At 39.9% G+C, this 26,455-nt stretch overlaps 1 protein-coding gene across 16 annotated transcripts in view; it reads left to right on the top strand.

The window, feature by feature from the left end:
• LOC119519642 (E1A-binding protein p400-like) overlaps positions 1-26,455 on the top strand; it is a 163,289-nt gene that overhangs the window by 42,680 nt on the left and 94,154 nt on the right. For 9 of the 16 annotated variants that reach the window (XM_037817413.1, XM_037817405.1, XM_037817408.1 and 6 more), the window contains 4 exons: positions 13,250-13,340; positions 14,731-14,838; positions 15,355-15,737; positions 17,994-18,290. In XM_037817413.1, the coding sequence (XP_037673341.1) occupies positions 13,250-13,340; positions 14,731-14,838; positions 15,355-15,737; positions 17,994-18,290 (879 nt within the window). The remainder of the gene's footprint in view (positions 1-13,249; positions 13,341-14,730; positions 14,839-15,354; positions 15,738-17,993; positions 18,291-26,455) is intronic. The other 7 variants (XM_037817407.1, XM_037817406.1, XM_037817400.1 and 4 more) reach the window with 3 other exon arrangements.

Below are 26,455 nucleotides of genomic sequence, written 5' to 3'. Positions count from 1 at the left end.
ATTGTAGAATTTTTACACCAACCAATCTATTGCTAATGAAACGCTAGAAATACATTCAGAATTCTCTGTATTACATTTGTATTAATTTCTGTTTACTTCCAAAAGTTTAATTAATGAATCAATTATTATTAGTGCATCTGCATGATGTTGGTGTGACACAGAAAGTACAGAGTTCTCATTAGCCCCCCACCCAATTTTCCATGTATGTATGTACTTATATAAAGAACCAACCTAAGTAGAGGGTATTTCAGTGATTTTTGTGTTACAGAAAATGAATAATTATCTATAATCCCATCACTCCAACACAACTTTTTATATTATGTTACATGCATATCAGTTGCAACATGTATGTTGCTTTTTTTTATTTCATTCAACAAATACTCTTATGTTTTATTTACTTTTGATATTTATTATTTTAACAGCTGCTAATTCTTCATTGTTTTGAGGAAAAATTTTTTTCAGTCCAATAAACCATTTTTCTAATGTTGGACTTTTAGGTTATATCTCTTCTATTTAGGGGACAAAAAAAAATCTTAGAAGTGGCATTAGTGAATCAAGAGACTACAGTATCTAGGACTTGGGCAAGATGGCGGCATAGAGAGGAGTGGAAGCTAAGTAGTCCCCCTGGAACAACTACAAAAAACCAGAAACAACTAGTAAATAATCCAGAATAACTGCGGGGGGACAAATGAGACCATCCATTCATCATACACCAACCTGAATTGGGAGGAATGCCCGAGAACACAGCATAAAATCCGTAAGTAAAACCTGCGGAACCAGGTCGGGAGACCCCATAGCCCGAGCTGCAGAGCCGCGTGGTGCCACAGAGAAGCTCTCTTCCAGCAAGCGATTATAGCTTAGCTGAGCTCCAGCTGGGGTTTTAAGTAGCGAGTGTGAACTGCTCACTACAGGTACGCAGCCCCAAAAAACAGACAGAGGCTTTGGGTGACGACTGACCTGGGAGAGCCGGAGGGTCGCCTTGGACTGGGTCTGAAGGGGACTATGTTTCTTTTTTGGCTCAGTGGAGAAAGCCCCAGTCATTTTCAGTTTCCAGGGCTGTGACTCTGGGAAGGGTGGAGACAACACAAGCAGAGAGCGAGACCACTGAAATGCTAATGACCTCCACCTGAGGGGTCTGTCTTCTCTAGGAGGAAAGGGGTGGGGCCCTTTGTATTCAGAACCAGACCCCAGAGCCTGGGGGAACACGGCCATACCTCCTCACACCAGTCAAGAATTATAGGCTAACAGGCATCACCTGCTGGGCAGAAAAGCACAGTGACCCGAGGCATCAAAGGGTGGAGCAATTTTCTAAGACACACTGCAGGGAAACCAGATACTGAATATTTCTTCCCTCTGGGACCTGAGCCTGTTCTGGTCTGGGAAAACCTGATTTGAATAACCAAGGAAACCATGCCTAGACAACAGAAAATTACAACCTACACTAAGAAAAACAAAGTTATGGCCCAGTCAAAGGAACAAACGTACACTTCAACTGAGATACAGGAATTTAAACAACTAATGCTAAATCAATTCAAAAAGTTTAGAGAAGATATTGCAAAAGAGATAGAGGCTGTAAAGGAAGCACTGGACATGTATACGGCAGAAATCAAAAGTTCAAAAAACCTACTAGTAGAATCTATGGAAATGAAAGGCACAACACAAGAGATGAAAGACACAATGGAAACATACAACAGCAGATCTCAAGAGGCAGAAGAAAACATTCAGGAACGGGAGAACAAAACACCTGAAAGCCTGCACGCAAAGGAGCAGATGGAGAAAAGAATGAAAAAATATGAGCAACGTCTCTGGGAACTCAAGGATGAAACAAAGTACAATAATGTACGTATCATTGGTGTCCCAGAAGGAGAAGAGAAGGGAAAAGGGGCAGAAGCAATAATAGAGGAAACAATTAATGAAAATTTCCCATCTCTTATGAAAGACATAAAATTACAGATCCAAGAAGCGCAGCGTACTCCAAACAGAAGAGATATGAATAGGCCTACGCCAAGACACTTAATAATCAGATTATCAAATGTCAAAGACAAAGAGAGAATCCTGAAAGCAGCAAGAGAAAAGCAATCCATTACATACAAAGGAGGCTTAATAAGACTATGTGCGGATCTCTCAGCAGAAACCATGGAGGCAAGAAGGAAGTGGTGTGATATATTTAAGATACTGAAAGAGAAAAACCACCAACCAAGAATCCTGTATCCAGCAAAGCTGTCCTTCAAATATGAGGGAGAGCTCAAAATATTTTCTGACAGACAGACAATGAGAGACTTTGTGAACAAGACACCTGCCCTACGGGAAATACTAAAGGGAGCACTACAGGGTGATAGAAGACAGGAGTGTGTGGTTTGGAACACAGTTTTGGGAGATGGTAGCACAGCAATGTAAGTACACTGAACAAAGGTAACTATGAATACGGTTGAGAGAGGAAGATGGGGAGCATGTGAGACACCACAAGAAAGGAGGAAAGATAACGAGTGGGACTGTGTAACTTGGTGAAATATAGAGTATTCAACAATTGTGATAAAATGTACAAATATGTTCTTTTACAAGGGAGAGCTAGCAAATGTCAACCTTGCAAGGTGTTAAAAATGGGGAGGCATTGGGGGAGGGATGCAATCAGCATAAACTAGAGACTGTAACTAATAGAATCATTGTATTATGCTTCCTTTAATGTAACAAAGGTGATATACCAAGGTGAATGCAGATAAGAGGGGGGGCTAGGGGAGGCATGTTAGACACTTGACATTGGTGGTATTGTCTGATTCTTTATTCTACTTTGATTTAAGGTTATTTTTCCTTTTGCTGCTTCCTAGCTGTCATTGTTTTGTTTCCTCTTTCTTTTGCCTCTCTACCTTCTTTGACTCTCCCTCCTGCCTTGTGGAAGAAATGTAGATGCTCTTGCTTAGTATGAGCAGAATGTTCAATTAGGATGAACTTAAATGTTTGGAAATGAACAGGGGTGTTGGTAGCAAGATGTGAGGATAACTAACAGTGCCGAATGGTGTGTGAATGAGGTGGAAAGGGGAAGCTCAGAGTCATATATGTCACCAGAAGGAAAGTTGAAGGTCAAAAGATGGAAATGTATAAAACTGAATCCTATGGTGGGCAATGTCCATGATCAACTGTACAAATACTAGAAATCACTTCATGAACCAGAACAAATGTATGACAATACAATTAGAAGTTAATAATAGAGGGGCATATAGGGAAGAACTATATACCTATTACAAACTATATACTACAGTTAGTACTATTTCAACATTTTTTTCATAAACAGTAACAAACGTACTATATCAATACTAGGAGTCAACAATTGAGGGGGGTTGGTTAGGGATAGGGGAAGTTTAGAGTTTCCTTTTCTTTTTTTCTTTTTTCATCTTTCACTTTATTTCTTGTCTGGAGTAATGAAAAGTTTCTAAAAATTGAACAAAAATTAAGTGTGATGGATGCACAGCTGTATGAGGGTACCCAGGGGCAAGTGATTGTACACTTTGGATCTTTGGATAATTGTATGGTATCTGAACAATCTCAATAAAAATGAAAAAAAAAAAAGAGAGTATAGTATCTTTATGATGCTTGGTACGTATTTGCCGTTGTGTTTTTAGCCAAAAGTGCCGCTAGAAATAGTAAGTGTCCCTGGTCTTGTTAGAACCTTGACAGGGCCGTTAAGCACTCTTAAAAGGTCTGAAGACATATTCTCAGGATGAGTTTGGTTATTTGCAACCAAGTGTAGAATTATTTTAATAAACTAATCTAATGCTAATTAAACTCAAGAAATAAATCTGGTGTTCTCAGTGTTGTATGTATATTACTTCTTCTCTCCTTCCAAAAGATTTTGAAGTGGTATTATTGAGTACGATTATTGTGTACAAAATAATACTGGTAATATTACAGCTATTTAGATCTTAACAAGCCATTCTAATTGCAGATTATTTTTCAGTGATTCTGATGAATATTTATAAATCTCTAACGCTAGCCCAACTATTATTGTTTTTCATATTATCTTACATATTTGTTCATATTTTTATGTGTATAGTTAAAAGTTTATAGGGATGAAGTGGTATATCTCAACTTGTTTTAATATAGATACGTTTAAAAAGAAAGCATGAAAGGTTTTTCTGTTTTTATTTTTAGGCCTCCTTTCAGTTATCTTTACCCGAGTTCACGTTGGGAGATTTCTTGTGTAATCTTGGATTAAAAGAGGCCTTAGGTCGTCTGGTCCGGAGTCCTGTTGTGGAAGCCAGTCGTCTCTCGGTCCTTGGAGAGGCAGTCATCTTGCTCCTCCTGACCCTTCTGTCCTTTCGGCCACAGCACCTTACACCTTCCTGGTCTTACACAGTGCATTTTCATTGTTGATCAGTTCCGGTTATGTTAACATTTATTCATTTATTCATTTATTTGCATGTGTATGTAAACTGGGCAGAAATTTGCCTCCTTAGTAGCTGCCAACTACTACTGGTCTTAATTCTCTCCTCCAAAATAACATATATGTCTATTCCTCTTGTATGTTGCAAACATCCTAAGTTGTCTTTTCTGTGTGCTTCGTGTCTCTGTTTCTTTCAGCTCTTCCTTTTCTTGGTGTTGTTTCTAGACTTCTAGTACATTACTTTGTCTTCTGTGGATAAAATCTGTTTTGTCATAATCTCTCTTAAAATGGACACTCAGAATTAAATTCTCATCAAAGAGTATGTTGTTTTTCTGTGAGAATTTTTTTCTCAAGAGTTCTAAAATTGGATTTTAATTAAAATCAAGTTTGTCTTTTAAAGACAACAGATCTTTCCCAATAAAATACTCATGAAGACGGTATACGATAAAACTAAGAACTGTTCTGAAAACTGGGAATAATTGTCAGCCATTGACAAGCCACTTGGAGAAGTTTCTGTGCACTCCATAGAGCAGATGAAGCTAGATCAGGGGACTCAATTATAATTGTGAGGTGTGTGTCCTGAGTCCTTTGCGAAAACAGCACAAGTGTCAGCCAGAATCAGGAAGTTAATAAAAAGTTTGGCCTTCTCTGTCAGTGTCCTTTGATGAGCAGAAGGTTATCTTAATGAAGTCCAGTTTCTCAGTTTTTTTTCACATGGTATCCAGTTTCCTGCACCATTTGTTGAAAAGGCTTTCTATTCCCTATTGGAGCCTTTGTTGAAAATCAGATTATTGTGTGAGTGCAGGCCTCTTTCTGGGCTCTCCGTTCGGCTCCTTTGAGCTGTTGGTCGGTCCTTAAGTTGACACCACACTGTCCTGATAACTGTTGCTTCAGAGCAAGCCTTGGAGTTAAGTTCACTAACGGTTCTTTTCCAAGTTCACTGACTCTTCTGCATCTCCAATTTGCTGTTTATACTATCCAAAGAATTTTTTATTTCAGAAGTTGTGTTATTCAGTTCTAGAGTCTCCAGTTGGTTCTTTTCTTTCTTTTTTTTTTTCCTTGTTTTTCTTTTTTTTTTTTTAACTTTCCCTTCTTTTTTAAATCAACTGTATGAAAAAAAAAGTTAAAAAGAAAACAAACATACAATAAAAGAACATTTTAAAGAGACCATAACAAGGGAGTAAGAAAAAGACAACTAACCTAAGATAACTGCTTAACTTCCAACATGTTCCTACTTTACCCCAAGAAAGTTACCTAATATAGCAACATTTCTGTGAACTTGCTCCTACTATATCCATCAGAAATTAACAGACCATAGTCGTTCCTGGGCATCCCCAGAACGTTAAATAGCTTATCTGTTCTTCTTGGATTATTGTTCCCCCTTCCTTAATTGCTCTCTATTGCTAGTTCCCCTACATTCTACATTATAAGCCATTTGTTTTACATTTTTCAAAGTTCACATTAGTGGTAGCATATAATATTTCTCTTTCTGTGCCTGGCTTATTTCGCTCAGCATTATGTCTTCAAGGTTCATCCATGTTGTCATATGTTTCATGAGATCGTTCCTTCTTACTGCCGCGTAGTATTCCATCGTGTGTATATACCACATTTTATTTATACACTCATCTGTTGAAGGACATTTGGGTTATTTCCATCTCTTGGCAATTGTGAATAATGCTGCTATGAACATTGGCGTGCAGATATCTGTTCGTGTCACTGCTTTCCGATCTTCCGGGTATATACCGAGAAGTGCAATCGCTGGATCGAATGGTAACTCTATATCTAGTTTTCTAAGGAACTGCCAGACTGACTTCCAGAGTGGCTCAACCATTATACAGTCCCACCAACAGTGAATAAGAGTTCCAATTTCTCCACATCCCCTCCAGCATTTGTAGTTTCCTGTTTGTTTAATGGCAGCCATTCTAACCGGTGTTAGATGGTATCTCATTGTGGTCTTAATTTGCATCTCTCTAATAGCTAGTGAAGCTGAACATTTTTTCATGTGTTTCTTGGCCATTTGTATTTCCTCTTCAGAGAACTGTCTTTTCATATCTTTTGCCCATTTTATAATTGGGCCGACTGTACTACTGTCATTGAGTTGTAGGATTTCTTTATATATGCAAGATATCAGTCTTTTGTCAGATACATGGTTTCCAAAAATTTTTTCCCATTGAGTTGGCTGCCTCTTTACCTTTTTGAGAAATTCCTTTGAGGTGCAGAAACTTCTAAGCTTGAGGAGTTCCCATTTATCTATTTTCTCTTTTGTTGCTTGTGCTTTGGGTGTAAAGTCTAGGAAGTGGCCGCCTAATACAAGGTCTTGAAGATGTTTTCCTACATTATCTTCTAGGAGTTTTATGGTACTTTCTTTTATATTGAGATCTTTGGTCCATTTTGAGTTAATTTTTGTGTAGGGGGTGAGGTAGGGGTCCTCTTTCATTCTTTTGGATATGGATATCCAACTCTCCCAGCCCCATTTGTTGAAAAGACCATTATGGCTCAGTTCAGTGACTTTGGGGGCCTTATCAAAGATCAGTCGGCCATAGATCTGAGGGTCTATCTCCGAATTCTCAATTCGATTCCATTGATCTATATGTCTATCTTTGTGCCAGTACCATGCTGTTTTGGCAACTGTGGCTTTATAATAAGCTTCAAAGTCAGGGAGTGTAAGTCCTCCCACTTCGTTTTTCTTTTTTAGAGTGTTTTTAGCAATTCGAGGCATCTTCCCTTTCCAAATAAATTTGATAACTAGCTTTTCCAAGTCTGCAAAGTAGGTTGTTGGAATTTTGATTGGGATTACATTGAATCTGTAGATGAGTTTGGGTAGAATTAACATCTTAATGACATTTAGTCTTCCTATCCATGAACATGGAATATTTTTCCATCTTTTAAGGTCCCCTTCTATTTCTTTTAGTAGAGTTATGTAGTTTTCTTTGTATAGGTCTTTTACATCTTTGGTTAAGTTTATTCCTAGGTACTTGATTTTTTTAGTTGCTATTGAAAATGGTATCTTTTTCTTGAGTGTCTCTTCAGTTTGTTCATTTCTAGCATATAGAAACATTACTGACTTACGTGCATTAACCTTGTATCCCGCTACTTTGCTAAATTTGTTTATTAGCTCTAGTAGCTGTATCGTCGATTTCTCAGGGTTTTCTAGATATAAGATCATATCATCTGCAAACAATGACAGTTTTACTTCTTCTTTTCCAATTTGGATGCCTTTTATTTCTTTGTCTTGCCGGATTGCCCTGGCTAGCACTTCCAGCACAATGTTGAATAACAGTGGTGACAGTGGGCATCCTTGTCTTGTTCCTGATCTTAGAGGGAAGGCTTTCAGTCTCTCACCATTGAGTACTATGCTGGCTGTGGGTTTTTCATATATGCTCTTTATCATGTTGAGGAAGTTTCCTTCAATTCCTACCTTTTGAAGTGTTTTTATCAAAAAGGGATGTTGGATTTTGTCAAATGCTTTTTCAGCATCTATTGAGATGATCAATTGATTTTTCCCTTTTGACTTGTTAATGTGTTGTAATACATTGATTGATTTTCTTATGTTGAACCATCCTTGCATGCCTGGAATGAACCCCACTTGGTCATGGTGTATGATTTTTTTAATGTGTCTTTGGATTCGATTTGCAAGTATTTTGTTGAGGATTTTTGCATCTATATTCATTAGGGAGATTGGCCGGTAGTTTTCCTTTTTTGTAACATCTTTGCCTGGTTTTGGTATTAGATTGATGTTAGCCTTCATAAAATGAGTTAGGTAGTGTTCCATTTTCTTCAATGTTTTGAAAGAGTTTGAGTAAGATTGGTGTCAGTTCTTTCTGGAAAAGTTTGGTAGAATTCCCCTGTGAAGCCATCTGGCCCTGGGCATTTATTTGTGGGAAGATTTTTGATGACTGATTGGATCTCTTTGCTTGTGATGGGTTGGTTGAGGTCTTCTATTTCTTCTCTGGTCAGTCTAGGTTGTTCATATGTTTCCAGGAAATTGTCCATTTCCTCTACATTATCCAGTTTGTTGCCATACAGTTGTTCATAGTATCCTCTTATAATTTTTTTAATTTCTTCAGGATCTGCAGTTATGTCACCTTTTTCATTTATTATTTTGTTTATATGGGTCTTCTCTCTTTTTGATTTTGTCAGTCTAGCTAGGGGCTTGTCAATCTTGTTGATCTTCTCAAAGAACCAACTTTTGGTGATATTTATCCTCTCTATTGTTTTTTTGTTCTCTATGTCATTTATTTCTGCTTTAATCCTTGTTATTTCTTTTCTTGTACTTGGTTTAGGATTGGTTTGCTGTTCATTTTCTAGCTTCTTCAGTTGATCCATTAGTTCTTTGATTTTGGCTCTTTCTTCCTTTTTAATATATGCGTTCAGTGCTATAAATTTTCCCCTTAGCACTGCTTTTGCTGCATCCCATAGGTTTTGGTATGTTGTGTTCTCATTTTCATTCGTCTCTATATATTTAGCAATTTCTCTTGCTATTTCTTCTTTAACCCACTGATTGTTTAGGAGTGTGTTGTTTAACCTCCAGGTATTTGTGAATTTTCTAAGTCTCTGATGGTTATTAACTTCTAATTGTATTCCATTGTGGTCAGAGAATGTGCTTTGAATAATTTCAATCTTTTTAAATTTATTGAGGCTTGTTTTATGTCCCAGCATATGATCTATTCTGGAGAAAGTTCCATGAGCACTAGAAAAGTATGTGTATCCTGGTGATTTGGGATGTAATGTCCTGTATATGTCTGTTAAATCTAATTCATTTATCAGATTGTTTAGGTTTTCAATTTCCTTATTGGTCTTCTGTCTGGTTGATCTATCTATAGGAGAGAGTGATGTGTTGAAGTCTCCCACAATTATTGTGGAAACATCAATTGCTTCCTTTAGTTTTGCCAGTGTTTCTCTCATGTATTTTGTGGCACCTTGATTGGGTGCATAGATATTTAAGATTGTTATTTCTTCTTGCTGAATTGCCCCTTTTATTAGTATGTAGTGGCCTTCTTTGTCTCTCAAAACATCCCTGCATTTGAAGTCTATTTTATCTGAGATTAATATTGCTACACCTGCTTTCTTTTGGCTGTAGCTTGCATGAAATATTTTTTTCCATCCTTTCACTTTCAGTTTCTTTGTGTCCCTGTGTCTAAGATGAGTCTCTTGTATGCAACATATTGATGGTTCATTTTTTTTGATCCATTCTGCGAATCTATATCTTTTAATTGGGGAGTTTAATCCATTTACATTCAACGTTATAACCGTGAAGGCATTTCTTGAATCAGCCATCTTATCCTTTGGTTTATGTTTGTCATATTTTTCCCCTCTGTCTATTAATATCCTTTATTGTACCCATACCGAATCTCTTTAGTACTGAACCTTTCTCCAAGTCTCTCTGTCCTTTCTTTGTTTCTCTGTCTGTAGGGCTCCCTTGAGTATCTCCAGTAGGGCAGGTCTCTTGTTAGCAAATTCTCTCAGCATTTGTTTGTCTGTGAAAAATTTAAGCTCTCCCTCAAATTTGAAGGAGAGCTTTGCTGGATAAAGTATTCTTGGCTGGAAATTTTTCTCACTCAGAATTTTAACTATATTGTGCCACTGCCTTCTTGCCTCCATGGTGGCTGCTGAGTAGTCACTACTTAGTCTTATGCTGTTTCCTTTGTATGTGGTGAATTGCTTTTCTCTTGCTGCTTTCAGAACTTGCTCCTTCTCTTCTGTGTTTGACAGTGTGATCAGTATATGTCTCGGAGTGTGTTTATTTGGATTTATTCTATTTGGAGTTCGCTGAGCATTTATGATTTGTGTATTTATGTTGTTTAGAAGATTTGGGAAGTTTTCCCCAACAATTTCTTTGAATACTCTTCCTAGACCTTTACCCTTTTCTTCCCCTTCTGGGACACCAATGAGTCTTATATTTGGACGTTTCATATTATCTATCATATCCCTGAGGTCCATTTCGATTTTTTCAAGTTTTTTCCCCATTCTTTCTTTTATGCTTTCATTTTCCATTCTGTCATCTTCCAGGTCACTGATTCGTTGTTCAACTTCCTCTAGTCTTGTACTATGAGTGTCCAGAATCTTTTTAATTTGGTCAACAATTTCTTTAATTTCCATAAGATCATCCATTTTTTTATTTAGTCTTGCAATGTCTTCTTTATGCTCTTCTAGGGTCTTCTTGATTTTCTTTGTCTCCTGTACTATGGTCTCATTGTTCATCTTTAGTTCTTTGAGTAGCTGCTCTAGGTGCTGTGTCTCTTCTGGTCTTTTGATTTGAGTGCTTGGGCTTGGGTTATCCATATCGTCTGGTTTTTTTCGTATGCCTTATAATTTTCTGTTGTTTTTGGCCTCGTGGCATTTGCTGAACTTGATAGGGTTCTTTTAGGATTTGTAGACCAATTGAAGTCCTTATCTCTAATTTATCAGATCTACAGCTTCGTGGAGTACACTTTCTCTAACTAACCAGCAGTTGGCGTCCACAAGCCACCTGTTCTCCACAAGCCAGTTCTCCCCTGCTTGCCTTTGTGGTGAGTGGGGGAGTGAGTCTTGTGGGGTCCAGTTGGTGTACCAAGCTTGCGTGTGTAGTTGGTGTTGCCCGCCCTGTATATGGGGCGTGTTTCTGGGCAGTCAGGGAGGGGGGGTGGCTCTAACAATCAAATCTCCCTGGTGATCCTGGAGTTTTAAAGCTGCTGCAATAGTCTAATCCTTCAGTTCAGTCCTGCCACAGTTTGTCTCTGCCACTGACCCACAAGTCCTTGGTATTGGCGTATGGCTCCTGAGACTTGCAAGTGGGCCCCTCTTCCAGGCCGTGCACCCCGGGTCCTCTGTTGAGGGATGACTGTGCTATGTTACAGGTGAGTGCCGTCCCCCCAGGGCAGTTCTGGGCTGCTGGGCTGTGTAGGGAGGCTCCCAGTCTGCTGAAATGATGGCTGAATCGGTTCTTTTCTTTTATAGTTTCTATTTTCCTGTTGAGATTTTCTCGTTTCCATCACTACTCTGTATATCCTTGGGCATAATTATTAAAGCTGCTTTAAAGTCTTTGCTAAATCCAATATCTGGGTCATCTCAGGGTTGTTGTCCATTGATGTTTTTTGAGGGTGGGTCATGTTTTCTTGTTTCTTTGTCATTTTGAATTGGGTTTTGTGTATCACAAATAACACATTGTAGAGATTCTGGATTCTGTTACATTCTTCTGAAGAGTATTGACTGTTTTGCTTTAGCAGTAGGTTAACTTGATCGAACTATAATTGCAAACTGTCTCCCCTTTGGTAGGTGGCGACTGAAATCTCAGCTTGGTTGCTTTGGCCTTTGCTTGCAGTCTGTCCCATGCGTTCATGGCTTAGGAGTTAGCCAGAGATTTAGGCAGATACTATAGAGAGAATTTGGAGCCTTCCCCCATCTCCAGCTCCTTTTGGAGATTTCCCCTTACTCTCCAGTTGCTGAGGTCACCTGCTCTGTCCTACTGTTCTTCAAGCCACTGAGACCTGGTGTTTCTGTGAGTTTTGGTTGTTCCAAGTGGGCCCTGCCCTAATGCTAAATGCCATAGAAAATGGGAATCTCACCTCATTGCATTCCCTTCTTGCAGGTATTGGTTCCCTTCCTCCATCTCTTAATATTGCTTATGTTTCATCTAGAGTTTATGGTCGGATAGGAAGTCCTTGGCCATAACTGAAAGCATACCCTTTTATCAATTAAAAAATAACTTTCTTTTGATTACATAAATAATGTGTTCATTATAGAACATTTGGAAAATTCAGAAAAGTACACATTCACAGAAAGAGAATTATAAGTTTCCTGTAATTCTGCTCCCAGAGATCACCGCTGTTAACACCTGGGTGTCTGCCCTTTTAATCATTCCTTCCTTCCTTCCCTTTGTTCCCTGTTCACCCTCCTCCCCCCTCTCCCCCCATCTTTGTTAAATGTAAAAGGGAGTGCTGGCTTGCCCAGTGTTCCCCATATAGCTCATTTTTTCCTTTCAATACCTCTTAAGCCTTTCCCTGTGTGAGTAAATACTCTGTAGCATATTTGTAATGGCAGCACAGTATTCTTTCATGTGTTTAGACATTTGCAACTTTTGCATTTTAAATGCTTCGAGGTAGTAGATGTAAGTGAGTCCTTAAAAAATTATTTATCACCTAGCAATTGTTAAGAAACACCATCCTTAGCATTTACTGTCATTGCAAGGATGGCACACAAGTGTAAAAGGTATTACGTACGGGTTAAGTCTGTGCTGACCAAGAGTTGGTTAGTTTGTTCTTTTTAAAAATATGCCAATAGCTTTTTACTTAAACATTTTAAATAACCAATAACTATACACACACACTTGATACGTACATCAACTAGAGCATTAGCTGCAAAAGAAGCATCATTTGAAGATTCCCATTGGATTGTTATTAATTGGGGTTTTAGTGTCATTTTCCACGGAAGGATAATTTAGCCTTTCTTTTTATTGTTTTGTTTTTGTTTGCTTTTGATGTGAAAATATGCCAGGATATGTGGCTTTTCGGTGGGCTGAGTTATAGTCAGAGCAGGAAGACTGATATTTCCTGACATCAGCCCTTTGCTGTCATTTCACATGCAAAGCCAGTTGGTTTCTGAAGGATTTGATGGATTTGCACTGATTTGAAATTCCATTTAAGAGCAGAATAACATATCCTTCATCAGTCCTTTTTCCCCCCTCCAGAGGTGATAAGTTAGAACCTTAAAATATTTACTATGTATAAATACACACTGCATATGTATGTTAAATTCTACATGATTCAGAGAACACTGCTCTTATTAAAAAGGAATGAGGTCAGTGTTTGGGATACTTAGGATGCTTTTGGCTTATCGTCATTCTTGTAATGTAACTGAATGTCCACGGTCTCATTTTTTCACTTTTTTTTTCAGCAGCAAGCCCTGGCAGGGACGCTGGTGTCAGGGACTGGGAGCAGTATAGAAGGGGACCCTCTTAAGAGACAGCAGCCGTTACCCCCGACAGGTAAGTCCCACAGTGCAGGCCAAGGGCTGCTCTTAACGCTGGGCCAAGGCACAGCTGACTCCCGTTTCCAAACAGTGACTGTAGAGGACATTATTTTTGGTTAGTTTCTTTTTAGTTTGAAAGTTAATTTTTCTTCTGATGCTTATCAACTGAACAGAATCTTTTTGTGACTGTTTATATGCGCTGAAGCCAGAGGTTTATCCATCAGTTGAGTGATGCATTCTGTTTTGAATTTTCCACGTGTATTTCCAGTCTTAGTCATCATGATAGGATTGAATGTAAAATCGTTGACTTTTTGAAGTTGTCATCTTTTTTCAAACTGAATTTTTTTCTTCAAATAAAAGCTTAATACATTTTTATGTGAAAGATTCAGAAACTTTAGAAGCATATCCCCAAAATCCATCTGTGGGCTGGTGTCCCTAGCCATAGAGATCAACCTTTTGTATATTCTTACAGACATTTTTCTGTGCATATGCAAGCATTGTTACATTTGTTATTTAGAAAAAAAACATCAAATCCCTTTAGCGGCACACTGTTTTTTGTTTTCGACAATATCTGTCTCAGATGTCTTTCCGAGTCAACGCGCCTACTGTCTTTGATGCCTGCATGGCGTCCCGTCATGCTGGTGCCTCCGTATCTCCTGAGCCAGTCAGGTCCTGTCCACCCCGCTCGCTCTGCCTGCCTTCTCTTTGCGATTCACTCAGTGCAGGGTCAAAATCCAGGCTTGTCTCCTTCTACACATTTGTAAATATATCTAAGGAGACCTTTGTAGAAAAGAAGTAGCTAGGTCTAAGGGTATGTGCAAGTAAGTATTGATATTGCTAAAGTGCCCTCCAAGAGGGTAGGGCCAGTTTTCACTCCCATCAACAATTTCTGGTCCTCTCTCATTTTTGCCATTTTATTAAGTGTGATCAATCTTTTAATCTTTATCATTCTGAAGGGTGATTTTTTTTTATTTCAATTTCTTTAAGTAAGGGTGCACAGTATTTTTTCATGTTTATTAACCATTTGTGATCTGTTCCTCTAAACTTACTGTTCCAAGTCTTTGCCCATTTTTTCTCCCTGGGCATTGGTACTTTCCATATTAATTTGTAAGAGCTTTCTGAACGTTTGGCAGCGTAGTCTTTTGTTTGTTGTGTGTGTTGCCAGTGCTGTGTCTTTGGTTGTTGCTTGTCCTGTGCATTTTCATGATGCTTTTAAAAATACTTGCAAGTTTCTAATTAAAAGAAATTATATTTATCAGTCTTACTTTTATGACTTCTGGATTTTGGTTCGTGCATGGAAAGGCCTCCCTGTTCAAAGATTATGAAAAACTCTTACACATGTTTTTTCTACTACTTTTGTGGTTTATTTTTACATCAAACTGCACCTTTTTTGAAAATTATTCTAGAGCAGTCTAAGAGACCTCGACTTGAAGTGGGTCATCAAGGGGTAGTTTTCCAGCACCCAGGGGTGAATACGGGAGTCCCTCTTCAGCAGTTAATGCCGACAGCACAAGGTAAGACCTAGTATTAGAGTCAGCTCTTCTAGCTGGCAGAGAGGGAGGCGATAGATATCTTAAACTACACTCTTACAGTCGAGGTAGGGTATTTAAAGTAGAATTTCTGAAATTGGGATGATTCTCCAAGTCCCAGTTAATGCAGTAGGAAGAAAGCCCCTGGAGACAACGCTGTGCGCCTCCTCACACCCACGCCCCTCGCAGTCTTGCTCCTGGGTTTCCTTAGCTGCTGCTGCGTGGGGGACGCCCTTTGGTTATTTGGTACTTGTCTTGCTTGATGCTAACTTGCAAAAGTCAGGTGCCTTTCTTTCCTTTTTTGTGTGCTCATTTATAACATTAGATCTAGTATAATACTAATTTCCCACCAGTTCTATTTCCTGTTTGAGTGTATGAATTGATTCTTAAGTGATGGGTCTGTGACAAAGCATTGGGATTTAAAAATGTGTTTCCTTCTTACTTGGTAGAGTGCTTCTGAACTTCGAAATCAGCATTGTTGGGGTTTTTCTTATTTTTCAGGGGGAATGCCTCCCACCCCTCAGGCCGTCCAGCTCCCTGGGCAGAGGCAGAGTCAGCAGCAGTACGACTCCTCCACGGGGCCCCCTGTGCAGAACGCTGCCAGCCTGCACACGCCGCCGCCACAGCTCCCCGGGAGGCCACCTCCCACCGGCGTCCCCGCTGCACCCCTCCCGCCTGCGCTGCAATTTTCACCGCCACCGCAGATGGTAGAGGCTCAGGCACAGCTCCAAATTCCAGTGAAGATGCAGCAAGCAAATGTCCCTATCCCTGTCCCTCTGTCCAGCCAGATCCCTGCTCCTCCTCAGCCGGCACAGCCAGCGCTCCATGCCCCGGTGCCTGGGAAGGCCCAGCTGCAGGTTTCTCAGCTTTCACCTCAGCCGCAGGTACTCTGCAAACGTGTGTCTCTTTGGCTAGTTAGAGAAGAAAGAGAGAAAAATATGTGGCTGAGATGGATTGCCATCTGTGTATTGAAAATATAGTATATATCACACTATAATTTGTAAATTTTCTCTTAACATTTTCTCTCCCGCTTTAGAAAAATTATTTGGGTAGTTGCAGTGTCATTGTTTTTGGCTCTGTAATGAAGATGATCCCCATTCTTCACAGAAGAGAAAACACTGCTGTTGTCACTGCCGTCCTAGTGTAGGGAGCGTCCGCTCGCTGGGCCGTGGAGCGCAGAGGGCACATTTCATTGGCCCAGTGGCTCGGAGGGAGAGAGCACTGGCCCATTTTACCAGTGCAGGGGCTCCCACTCAGAAACTGCGTGGCTTGCCCAGCTGACACAGGCATCGTGCACTTAATCGACTGCTTCTAACCTTTCCTTCTCTTCCCTCCAATTGGCACTTTTATGGGGAGGGACACCACACACTCTATAAGCGTGAGTAAGGTCTTGCTCATCAGGCTTGATGCACATATTTGGCATTTAAAATACCTCCCCCCTACTCCCGGTGGATTTTTGCCCAGTATGCATTTTGAGTCCTTAAAATGCCCTGTCCTCTAATTGAATTGATTTCAATCAGATACTTTTTTGACATTACTACAGTGAACTTTTTTTGGTTCCTAAAGGGTAGTAAATGCTAAAGCACAAGCACGAACTGTTTATGGAGCACTGAGGGGAACGGTAGGTAGGGTTTTCAAAGAATTATATGACCCATCTTGGTTCTTAATAGTTGGATTCATTTCCGGGTGTGGTAAAGCCTACTAATGACAGTCCCCCCCTTCCTTTTGCCCACTCCCGCATTAAGAAGCACATTTTCCAGGTGAGCATTGAGTTCACATTCTTTATGATTATTTGAAATTTATGGTAAAGTTTTATGAAGTGAACATTAATGGAATAATAATAGCAATCCGTAGTAGCCACCATTTATTCATCACCTGCAAGGTGTCAGGCTCTGTTTGTTTAACCTTCCTTGCGACCCTGTGAGGCAGAATCATTATCCCCATTTTACAGATGAGAAACACTGAAACCAGACAGATTAAAATCTTGGCAGGATCTTGTGGCTAGAAGGGTGGGCTGTGAGTAGAACCCAGTTTCACGGCCTTGGAATTGCCCACCTTGAGAATGAGAGCGTTTTCCTTAGGGCAACTGAGCATTTTGAGGGCAGCCCTTCTTTAGAGTTTTGTGGAAATGAGTATTTTTATTTTGAACCCTTTCTTTCATGGATGGAGCCATGTACTGATGGAAAGCAGCACTGTCATATTTCGGTTTTTAGTTTCCCTGCCTGTCCTTCTCCAAGGGGAAGCTGTTGAAAATGTTTTTAAGGAGTTCCTTACATCCATAAAAACCTGTTTCTTTTAGATAGGCAGGGCAGGGTTGGCCAAATAGTAAATGTTTTAGGCTCTGCAGGCCATTCTGTTTCTGAGCAGCTACTCAGTTCTGCTGTTGTAGGACAAAAGCAGCCAGGTACAGCGCTTAGATGAATGGACATGGCCGGGTCTCGATACAACTTTATTTCCAAAAACGTGGCCAGCCGTAGTTTGCTGACCTGGTGGTGGGAGGAAATTGCTTTAGAGATAGAGAAAGAAACTTCACACCGTACTAGTGAACACTTGGCTAGACAGAGTATTTTAGTTGCTGTCACTTCTCTACATTCTGGTTACAAACGTGTTGTCTTTTGCATAGGCCTCTAGTCAGAGCTCTTAGTTAGGGTAGGACCTGGCCTTCCCTGTCTGTCCACCCTATTCTTGCCCCCCGACAGGATCTCTGTAAGAATTCAGTGTCGTCTTCAGTTTCACCAGCTTCGGGCTCAGGAGAGCCCTCACAGCCCAGCACAAGAGGAGCAGACAAAACTGGGTCTGCCCTTAAGAGAAGAGGTGCGAGATGAGCACATGTCATTTTTCAGTTAAAATAAAGCTTGTACGAGCTAGAAGAGAAGGCGCAAAGGTGCAGCGTACAATAAGAGCTTTGGTTTAGTTTTGTGAAAGTAAAGCGATATATCTTGTGTGGTTTTTTTTTTGTGTATTGTTGAGGTTGTGTTTACTTATATTGTGGTTTCTGGGTGTGATTTATTTTGCTCATTTATCTTGTCATGGAAAGGAAGGAAGGGGCTCTTCTGTCTTTGTCAGTGTTGCTGTTGCGTGGGCATGCGGGCTCGACTGAACTCTGGTCTCTCCTGTGCCTCGGTTGTTGCTGCCCCTAGACGGTGGCCCTGACGAGACCGCCTGCAGACCCTGCCCAGCCCTGCCAGCGGGCTCTGCCCCCTTCCTCCACCACCTCGTCCGTGACACCCATGAGTGGCTCAGGCCCAGGACCCTTGCCTGCACGGTCCTCTCCAGTGAACAGACCCTCAGCAGCAGCAAACAAGTCGCTGTCTCCGCTCACTTCCCGGTCCCCAGGGGCAGCTGGGCCGGCTCCCCCCAAGCCCCAGAGCCCGGCGCAGAACGCCACCTCGTCCCAAGACAGCACTCAGGACACACTGGCAGAGCAGATAACGCTGGTAAGCACGCTTAAAACATATTTTTAGGTGCTTAAGAAATTGTAAAATGTACTTGAAATTGTGCTGTGTATATGATTTTACATTTTAAGGACACCTGAGGTTGAGGTCCATTGGGTGTGCTTAGGCAAGTTTACAACCAAGTCGTGTGTGTGGTGGTCAGGCTGGTGGCGTCAGTGTTGGCCAGGAGGGCACGGACAACGAGTGTGGGGCTGGAGGGCAGCAGCGCCCAGGTGGCTCCCGGGCCACCTGCCACTGGCCGTGTCAAGGCCTCTAGCCTCAGGGTCACACTCAGCTTCCCTCCCCACTGCCTAGCGCTGAGCTAGCTTTTAGTTTATTTATTGACCAAGAATCTGTTTTTCTTGTTTTGGCTGCATGGTAATAAGAAAACATTTATCAAAATTCAAGGATTTTTCTAGTGAATCCAGTGTTATCCATTATCCGGTTTTAATGTTGTTCTTCCGTGGGCGGTCTTATTTCATTGATTCCCCTCTTCCCGATGACTCAGAAATGAATTCCAGGAACAGCATTGTTTTCTTTGCAAATATTTTAGTATTTTAGTATAAATAGTGGATTTTTCAGCTTTTTAAATTTTATTATTTTTATGTATTTTAAAAATTGTGAACTTTAACATAGGTACCTAATAGTGATAACTTTCCAAGTAAGATATAACAAGTAGTTAGAAAATTACAAAGAATGTTATGGGTTACAGTTCCATAATTTCAGTTATTTCCATTATTGTAAAATATAACATATTTACAGAAAGGTGTTAATTTTCAAAGTACAGCGCAACAAGCAGTTAATAGATAATTTCAAAAAATATTATGGGTTACAATTCCACAGTTTCGGGTGAAATATAGGATATGTACAGAAAGATGATAACTTTCAAAGCACAATTCAATGAATAGCTATAGAGCAAATTTCGAAAAATGTTGTAGGTTACAGTTCCACCATTTCAGTTATTTCCTTCTAGCTATTCTAATACCCTAGCATCTTTAAAAATATATACATATATTTATATAAAATTTCGGTATTGGTAATCCTTTGTTAAATCATGTCTTCTCTGTTGATACCGCTTCCTCTTGTTTAATCACTTTCTCCATCCTCAGGGGTGTCTAGGCAGTGACCACCCTAACTTGTTCATATTGAGAGGGGGTGTAGACATTAGGGAAAGGGGGCTGCATCTGATTATTATTCTTAAAGAGGCTGTTGCCTCTGGGTTTTAGGACTTGAATGACATAGGAACACTGGTGGATTTAAGTTTCTGAGGGATAAAACTTAGTGAGTGAACCTTTTATAGAATCTCAGATAGGGACCTAGGTATTTTGGGATTTTGGTAAGGATGTGGCATACAGTGGCATTTGGGATATCTAGCTGGAGGTTGCATGAGAGAAGCCTCCAGGATAGCCTCTCAACTCTATTTGAGATCTTTTAGCCACTGTTAACCTTATTTTGTTACCTTTCTTTTCCCCCTTTTGGTCAAGTAGGCATTCTCAATCCTTCCATGCCAGGGCCAGGCTGATTCCTGGCAGTCATGTCCCACATCGCCAGGGAGATTCATTCCCCTGGGAGTCATGTTCCACATTGTGGGGAATGTTAATGAATTTATTTGCCAACTTGGGCTTAGAGAAAGTCCACATCCGAGCAACAAAAGAGGATCCCTGGAGGTGCCTCTTAGGCATAATTATAGGAAGGGTTAACCTCCCATATACAACCCTAAGTTTCACCAGAGCAAGCCTCAAGATTGTGGGCCTGATTTATTAAGTAGTGGGTTCCTAATTTCACATAACGTATATTCTGTTCTAGGATAAACAGTCAGTTTCTAACATTATCCTCACTTAGGTGTACAATCAGTCATCATCACTCTCAATTTTAAACAATTATCATAACATAAAACATTCCAGAGCTCTTATCGGCTGCCAATTATTCATCCCTAGAATTAGTATATTGCTGGTAAGGTATTCCTATTAAATATAGTTTATAATATGTAATGGGTAGTTTTTCCATATACCACTCTGTAGTTAACTCTTTGTAACAGTGGCATACCTTGTAAGTATATCATGCTAACATTTATGTTTGTAGTGCTACTCTGCGGGTTACATGCCTTTAAACAACCACTTTCGAACATGATCGCCTTCGTTGTGCCAGTGATGTTTATAATCCCATTAACAAACCATCATCACACCAGTCCATTCCCATACCATTAAGTTCACCCTCATTATCATGTCTGTACATATTAGGTTATCACTCCCCCTTCACTAGCTTCTGTCTATCTCTAGGTCCCCTATATTCTACATCCTAAGACACTTGTTTTATGTTGTTCACAGAGTTCACATTAGTGGTAATATGTATCTCCTTTTGCACCTGGCTTATTTCACTTAGCATTGTGTCTTCAAAGTTCATCCATGTTGTCATATATTTCAAGACCTTGTTCCTTCTTACTGCTGCATAGGATTTCATCATATGTGTATACCACATTTTGTTTATCCGCTCATCTGTTGAAGGATACTTGGATTGTTTCCATCTCTTGGGAATTGTGAACGATGCTGCTATGAACATAGCTGTGCAAATATCTATTCATGTCACTGCTTTCAGATCTTCTGGGTATATACCAAGAAGTAAAATTGCCAGATCATAAGGTAACTCGATATCTAGTTTTCTGAGGAACCGCCAAACTGTCTTCCACAGTGGCTGTACCATTATTACAGCCCCACGAGCAATGAATAAGAGTTTCAATTTCTCCTCCCATTTGTAGTTTCCTCTTTGTTTAATGGCAGCAATTCTTATTGGTTTGAGATGAACCTCATTTTGGTCTTGATTTGCATCTCCCTAGTAGCTAATGAAGATGAACATTTTTTCATATGTTTTTTAGCCTTTTGTATTTCCTCCTCTGAGAAATGTCTTTTGATATGTTTTGCCCGTTTTATAATTGGGCTGTTTGTACTATTGTCTTTGAGTTGTAGAATTTCTTTATATATGCAAGGTAGCAGTTTTTTATGAGACACATGGTTTCCAAATATTTTTTCCCACTGAATGGCTGCCTCTTCACCTTTTAGACAAATTCCTTTGAAGTACAGAAGCTTTTGATTTTGAAGAGTTTCCATTTATATAGTTTTTGTTTTGTTGCTTGTGCTTTGGGTATAAGGTTTAAGAAGCTACCTCCTAATACTAGGTCTTGAAGATATTTCCCTCCATTATCTTCTAGGAGTTTTATGCTACTGTCTCTTATATTGAGGTCTTTGATCCACTTTGAGTTAATTTTTGTATAGGGTTGAGGTAGGGGTCCTCTTTCATTCTTTTGGATATGGCTATCCCAGCCCCATTTGTTGAACAGACTGTTCTGTCCCAGTTCAGTGGGTTTGGGGGCCCTATCAAAAATCAGTCGACTGTAGTATTTCAGAACTCTCGATTCAATTCTTGGTCAATAAGTCTGTCTTTGTGCCCATACCATACTATTTTGACTACTGTGGCTTTATAGTAGGCTTCAAAGTCAGGAAGTGTAAGTCCTCCCATTTTGTTTTTCTTTTTTAAAACATTTTTAGCAATTCGAGGCCCCTTTCCCTTCCAAAGAAATTTGATAACTAGCTTTTCCAATTCTGCCAAGTAGGTTGTTGGAATTTTGATTGGAATTGCATTGAATCTGTAGATCAGTTTGGGTGGGATTGACATCTTAATGATGTTTAGCCTTATCTTTCCATCTCTTTAGGTCCCTTTTCTTTTAGTGAAGTCACGTAATTTTCTGTGTAGAGGTCTTTTACATCCTTGGTTAAGTTTATTCCTAGGTACTTGATTCTTTTAGTTGCTATTGTGAATGGAATTGTTTTGTTGAGTGTCTCTTCTGTTAGGTCACTTCTAGTGTATAGGAACATTGCTGACTTTTGCTCATTAATCTTGTATCCCATCGCTTTGCTGAATTTGTTTAATAGCTCAAGAGGCTGTGTTGTCAGTTTCTCAGGAATTTCCAAATATATGATCATACCATTGGCAAATAATGACAGTTTTAATTCTTCTGCTCCAATTTGGATAATTTTATTTCTTTGTCTTGCCGGATTGCTCTGGTTAGAACTTTTGGCAAATGTTGAATAACAGCCGTGACAGTGGACATCCTTGTCTTCTTCCCAATCTTAGGGGGAACGCTTTCAGTCTCTCACCACTGAGTACTCTGCTGGCTGTGCATTTTTCATATAAGCCCTTTATCATATTGAGGAAGTTTCCTTCAATTCCTACCTTTTGAAGTGATTTCATCAAAAAAGCATGGTGAATTTTGTTGAATGTTTTTTCAGCATCTGTTGAGATGATCACTTGATTTTTCCCTTTTGATTTGTTAATGTGTTGTAGTACATCAATTGATTTTCTTATGTTGAACCACCTTTGCATGCCTGCGATGAACTCCACTTGGTTGTGGTGTATGGTTTTTTTCATGTGCCTTTGGATTCGATTTGCAAGTATTTTGGTGAGGATTTTTGCATCTATATTCATGAGGGAGATTGACCTATAGTTTTCCTTTCTTGTAGTATCTTTACCTGGTTTTGGTATTAGAGTGATGTTAGCGTCATAAAATGAGTTAGGTAGTGTTCCATTTTCTTCAATTTTTTGAAAGAGTTTGAGGAGAAATGGTGTCACTTGTTTTTGAAAAGTTTCGTAAAATTTCCCTGTGAAGCCATCTGGCCCTGGGCTTTTATTTGAGGGAAGATTTTTGATGACTGATTGGATCTCTTTACTTGTGATTGGTTTGCTGAAGTTTTCTGTTTTTTCTTGGGTCAGTCTAGGCTTTTTGTGTGTTTCCAGGAAATTATCCGTTTCCTCTAAATTGTCTAGCTTGTTGGTGTACGGTTGTTCATAGCATCCTCTTAGGAATTTAAAATTTCTTCAGCATCCACAGTAATGTCCCCCCTCTCATTTATGATTTTGTTTATTTGGGTCTGCTTTTTTTTTTTACTTTGTCAGTCTAACTAAGGGTTTTTCCATCTTGTTGATCTTCTCAAAGAATCAACTTTTGGTTTTATTTATTTTCTCTACTGTTTTTTGTTCTCCATATAATTTATTTCTGCTTTAATCCTTGTTATTTCTTTTTTCTACTCACTTTAGTGTTAGTTTGCTGATCATTCTTTAGCTTCTTCAGTTGTTCCATTAGTTCTTTCATTTTAGCTTTCTTCCTTTTTAATGTATGCGTTTAAAGCTATAAATTTCCCCCCTCACCACTGCCTTTGCTGCATCCCTTAGGTTTTGATATGTTGTGTTCTCGTTTTCATTTGTCTCTATATTTAGCAATTGCTGTTGTGATTTCTTCTTTGACCCACTGATTGTTTAGGAGTGTTTTGTTTAACCTCCACATATTTTTGAATGTTCTGGTTCTTTGGTGGTTATTGACTTCTAGTTGCATTCCATTGTGGTCAGAGAATGTTCTTTGAATCATTTCAGTCTTTTTAAGTTTATTGAGGCTTGTTTTATGCCCCAGCATATGATCTATCCTGGAGGACATTCTGTGAGCACTAGAGAAGAATATATATCCTGGTAATTTGGGATGTAATGCCCTATATATGTTTGTTAAATCTAATTCATTTATCACATTGTTTAGGTTCTCAATTTCCTTAATGGTCCTCTGTCTGGTTATTCTATCTGTAGAAGAGAGTGTGTATTGAAGTCTCCCATGATTATTTTAGAAACACCTATTGCTTCCTTCAGTTTTGCCAATGTTTGTCTTATTACTTTGGAGCACCTTGATTGGTTGCAGAACATTTATGATTGTTATGTCTTCTTGGTGAATTGTCCCTTTTATTGGTATATAGTGTCCTTCTTTGTCTCTTATGAAATCTTTGCATTTAAAGTCTATTTGATCTGAAATTAGTGTAGCTACCCCTGCTTTCTTTCGGTTGCAGCTTGTGTAGAGTATTTTTCCCATCCTTTCGCTTTCAGTCTTTGTGTTGCAGAGTCTAAAATTGAGTCTCTTGTAAAAAACATATTGAGAGCTCAGACTTTTTTAATTGGAGCGTTTAATCCGTTCACATTCAAAGTTATTACTGTGATGTGCCTTCTTGAACCAGCCACTTATCCTTTGGTTTTTAGTTGTCAGATCTGTTTTTTCCCTCTTTCTCTCTTTATTTCCTTTAAGTTACCCATACTGATAACTCTTCAGTTCTGTGCCCTTCTCCAGACCTCTCTCTCCTTTCTTTTTTTCTCAGGTGGTAGAGCTCCCTTTAGTATTTCTTGCCTGGCAGGTCTCTTGTTAACACATTCTCTCAGCATTTGCTTGTCTCTGAAAATTTTAAAGTCTCCCTCAGTTTTGAAGGAGAGCTGTGCTGGGTAAAGACTTCTTGGCTGGCAACTTTTCTCTTTCAAAAATTTTAAATATACCACTTCCTTCTTACCTCCACTGAGTAGTCAGTACTTAGTCTTATGTTGTTTCCCTTGTATGTGGTGAATCTCTTCTCTCTTGCTGGTTTCAGAACTTTCTCCTTTCTTCAGCATTTGATAATCTGATCAGAATCTATCTTGGAGTGGGTTTATTTGGATTTTTTCTATTTGGAGTTCGTTGGGCATCCTTGATTTGCATGTTTATGTTATTTAGAAGCATTGGGAAGTTTTCCCCAACAATGTCTTCAAATATTCTTCCTAACCCTTTTCACCTTCTGGCACACCAGTGATTCTTACATTTGTACACTTCATGTTGTCTACCGTTTCCCTGAGATATATTTCAAATTTTTTTATTTTTTTCACCATTTATTCTTTTGTGCTTTCACATTTTATTGCTCTGTCCTCTAGTTCATTAATTCTTTCCTTTGCCTCTTCAAATCTGCTAATGTGTGTCTCAGATATTAATTTGATCAAGAGTATCTTTTATTTCCATAAGATCTGCTATTTTAAAATTTTCTCTTTTAAATTCTTCTTTATGCTCCTCTAGGTTATTCTTGATGTCCTTTATGTCTTTAGCCACCTCACTGAAGTTGTTTTGGAGATTTGTGTGTACTTTGATTAATTGCTCCAAGTTCTGTGTCTTTTCCAGCTTTTTAATTTAGTCATTTGGGTTGTCCATACTGTCTTGTTTCTTCATATGCTTTATCATTTTCTGTTGTTTTTGTCCTTGTGGAATTTGCTTATCTTGATAAGGTTATTTTGGGATATGCAGGATTATTTAGACATTTATCTATAATTTGGCAGTGCTGCAGTTTGGTGGAGTGCACTTTCTCTGTCCTACCAGGAGATGGCACTCTTGAGCCATCTCTTACCCTCAAGCCAGCTCTCCCCCAAGTTCGAGCGGAGTCCAAACCGGGTGGATATGCAGTCAACGCATCAATTTTTCGTGTGCACTTGTGATTTGTTGCCCTGTGGGTATGGGGTGGGCCCTGCGCAAGAAGGACTTTGGCAAGGAGTCCTTCCAGGGCACAGTGGTCCTGGCAATTCCCAGGGCTGCAGGTGGACCCCTTGGGCTGCGGAGCTGCACGTCTCACCCTCCGGCTCACATCGACCGCAGTCCTTTTCTGCCGTGCACCTGTGAGTTCCAGGGGTTGCGGAGGGGCTCCTGGTCCTTCTGTGCAGTGCCCTTGCCTCTCAGCTGTGCACACTTTGGACTTCCGAGTTCTCTACAGGAGCTCTCAGCGGCATGGTTGTAAAGTGGTGTCTCCCCAGCCAGCTACTGAGGTGGGTGCAGAGGGCTTACAAAAGCTGCTTGCTGCGCGCTCGGCAGCTGGCTCTGGTTGCCAGTCCCCAGCACGGGAGCTCTCGGCCACAGTGCCGTCAAGGGTTATCTTCCCAGCAAACTGCTGAGATGGGGGCACGGGGCGTGGAAAGCTGTCCCCCCCATGCTCGTCAGCTGACTCCAGCCACCCGTCCCCGGCAGCGTTCCGGGCCCCACACGCGCCTGTCCTGATCGCAGTCCCTCTGCCTCTCGGCTGTGTCCTCACTGGGTGGTGTGGAAGTCTCTGTCTGGCTGGTGGCGCCCTGGAGCTGCTGTCTGGGTGCTTTCTGTCCTTTGTCTAGCATTTTTCCTAGAGGAGAACTTTGCTCTGCCTCTTCCTAATCTGCCATCTTCACAGAAATTCTATTTTATTTTATTTTATTTTTTTATTATTTTTTTATTTTGTTTTTTTAGATGTGGTAGGACTATTATTTTTGTGAACCTTCTTCATTTTATAATCATTTGTGACATTTCAGAGGGTTTCAGTTGCCCA

Source organism: Choloepus didactylus, chromosome 23 (genome assembly GCF_015220235.1).
Source record: "Choloepus didactylus isolate mChoDid1 chromosome 23, mChoDid1.pri, whole genome shotgun sequence".
In the NCBI taxonomy this organism is placed as follows: domain Eukaryota; kingdom Metazoa; phylum Chordata; class Mammalia; order Pilosa; family Megalonychidae; genus Choloepus; species Choloepus didactylus.
Note: the sequence above shows the minus strand (reverse complement) of the source record. Positions and strands in the feature narration are given on the sequence as shown.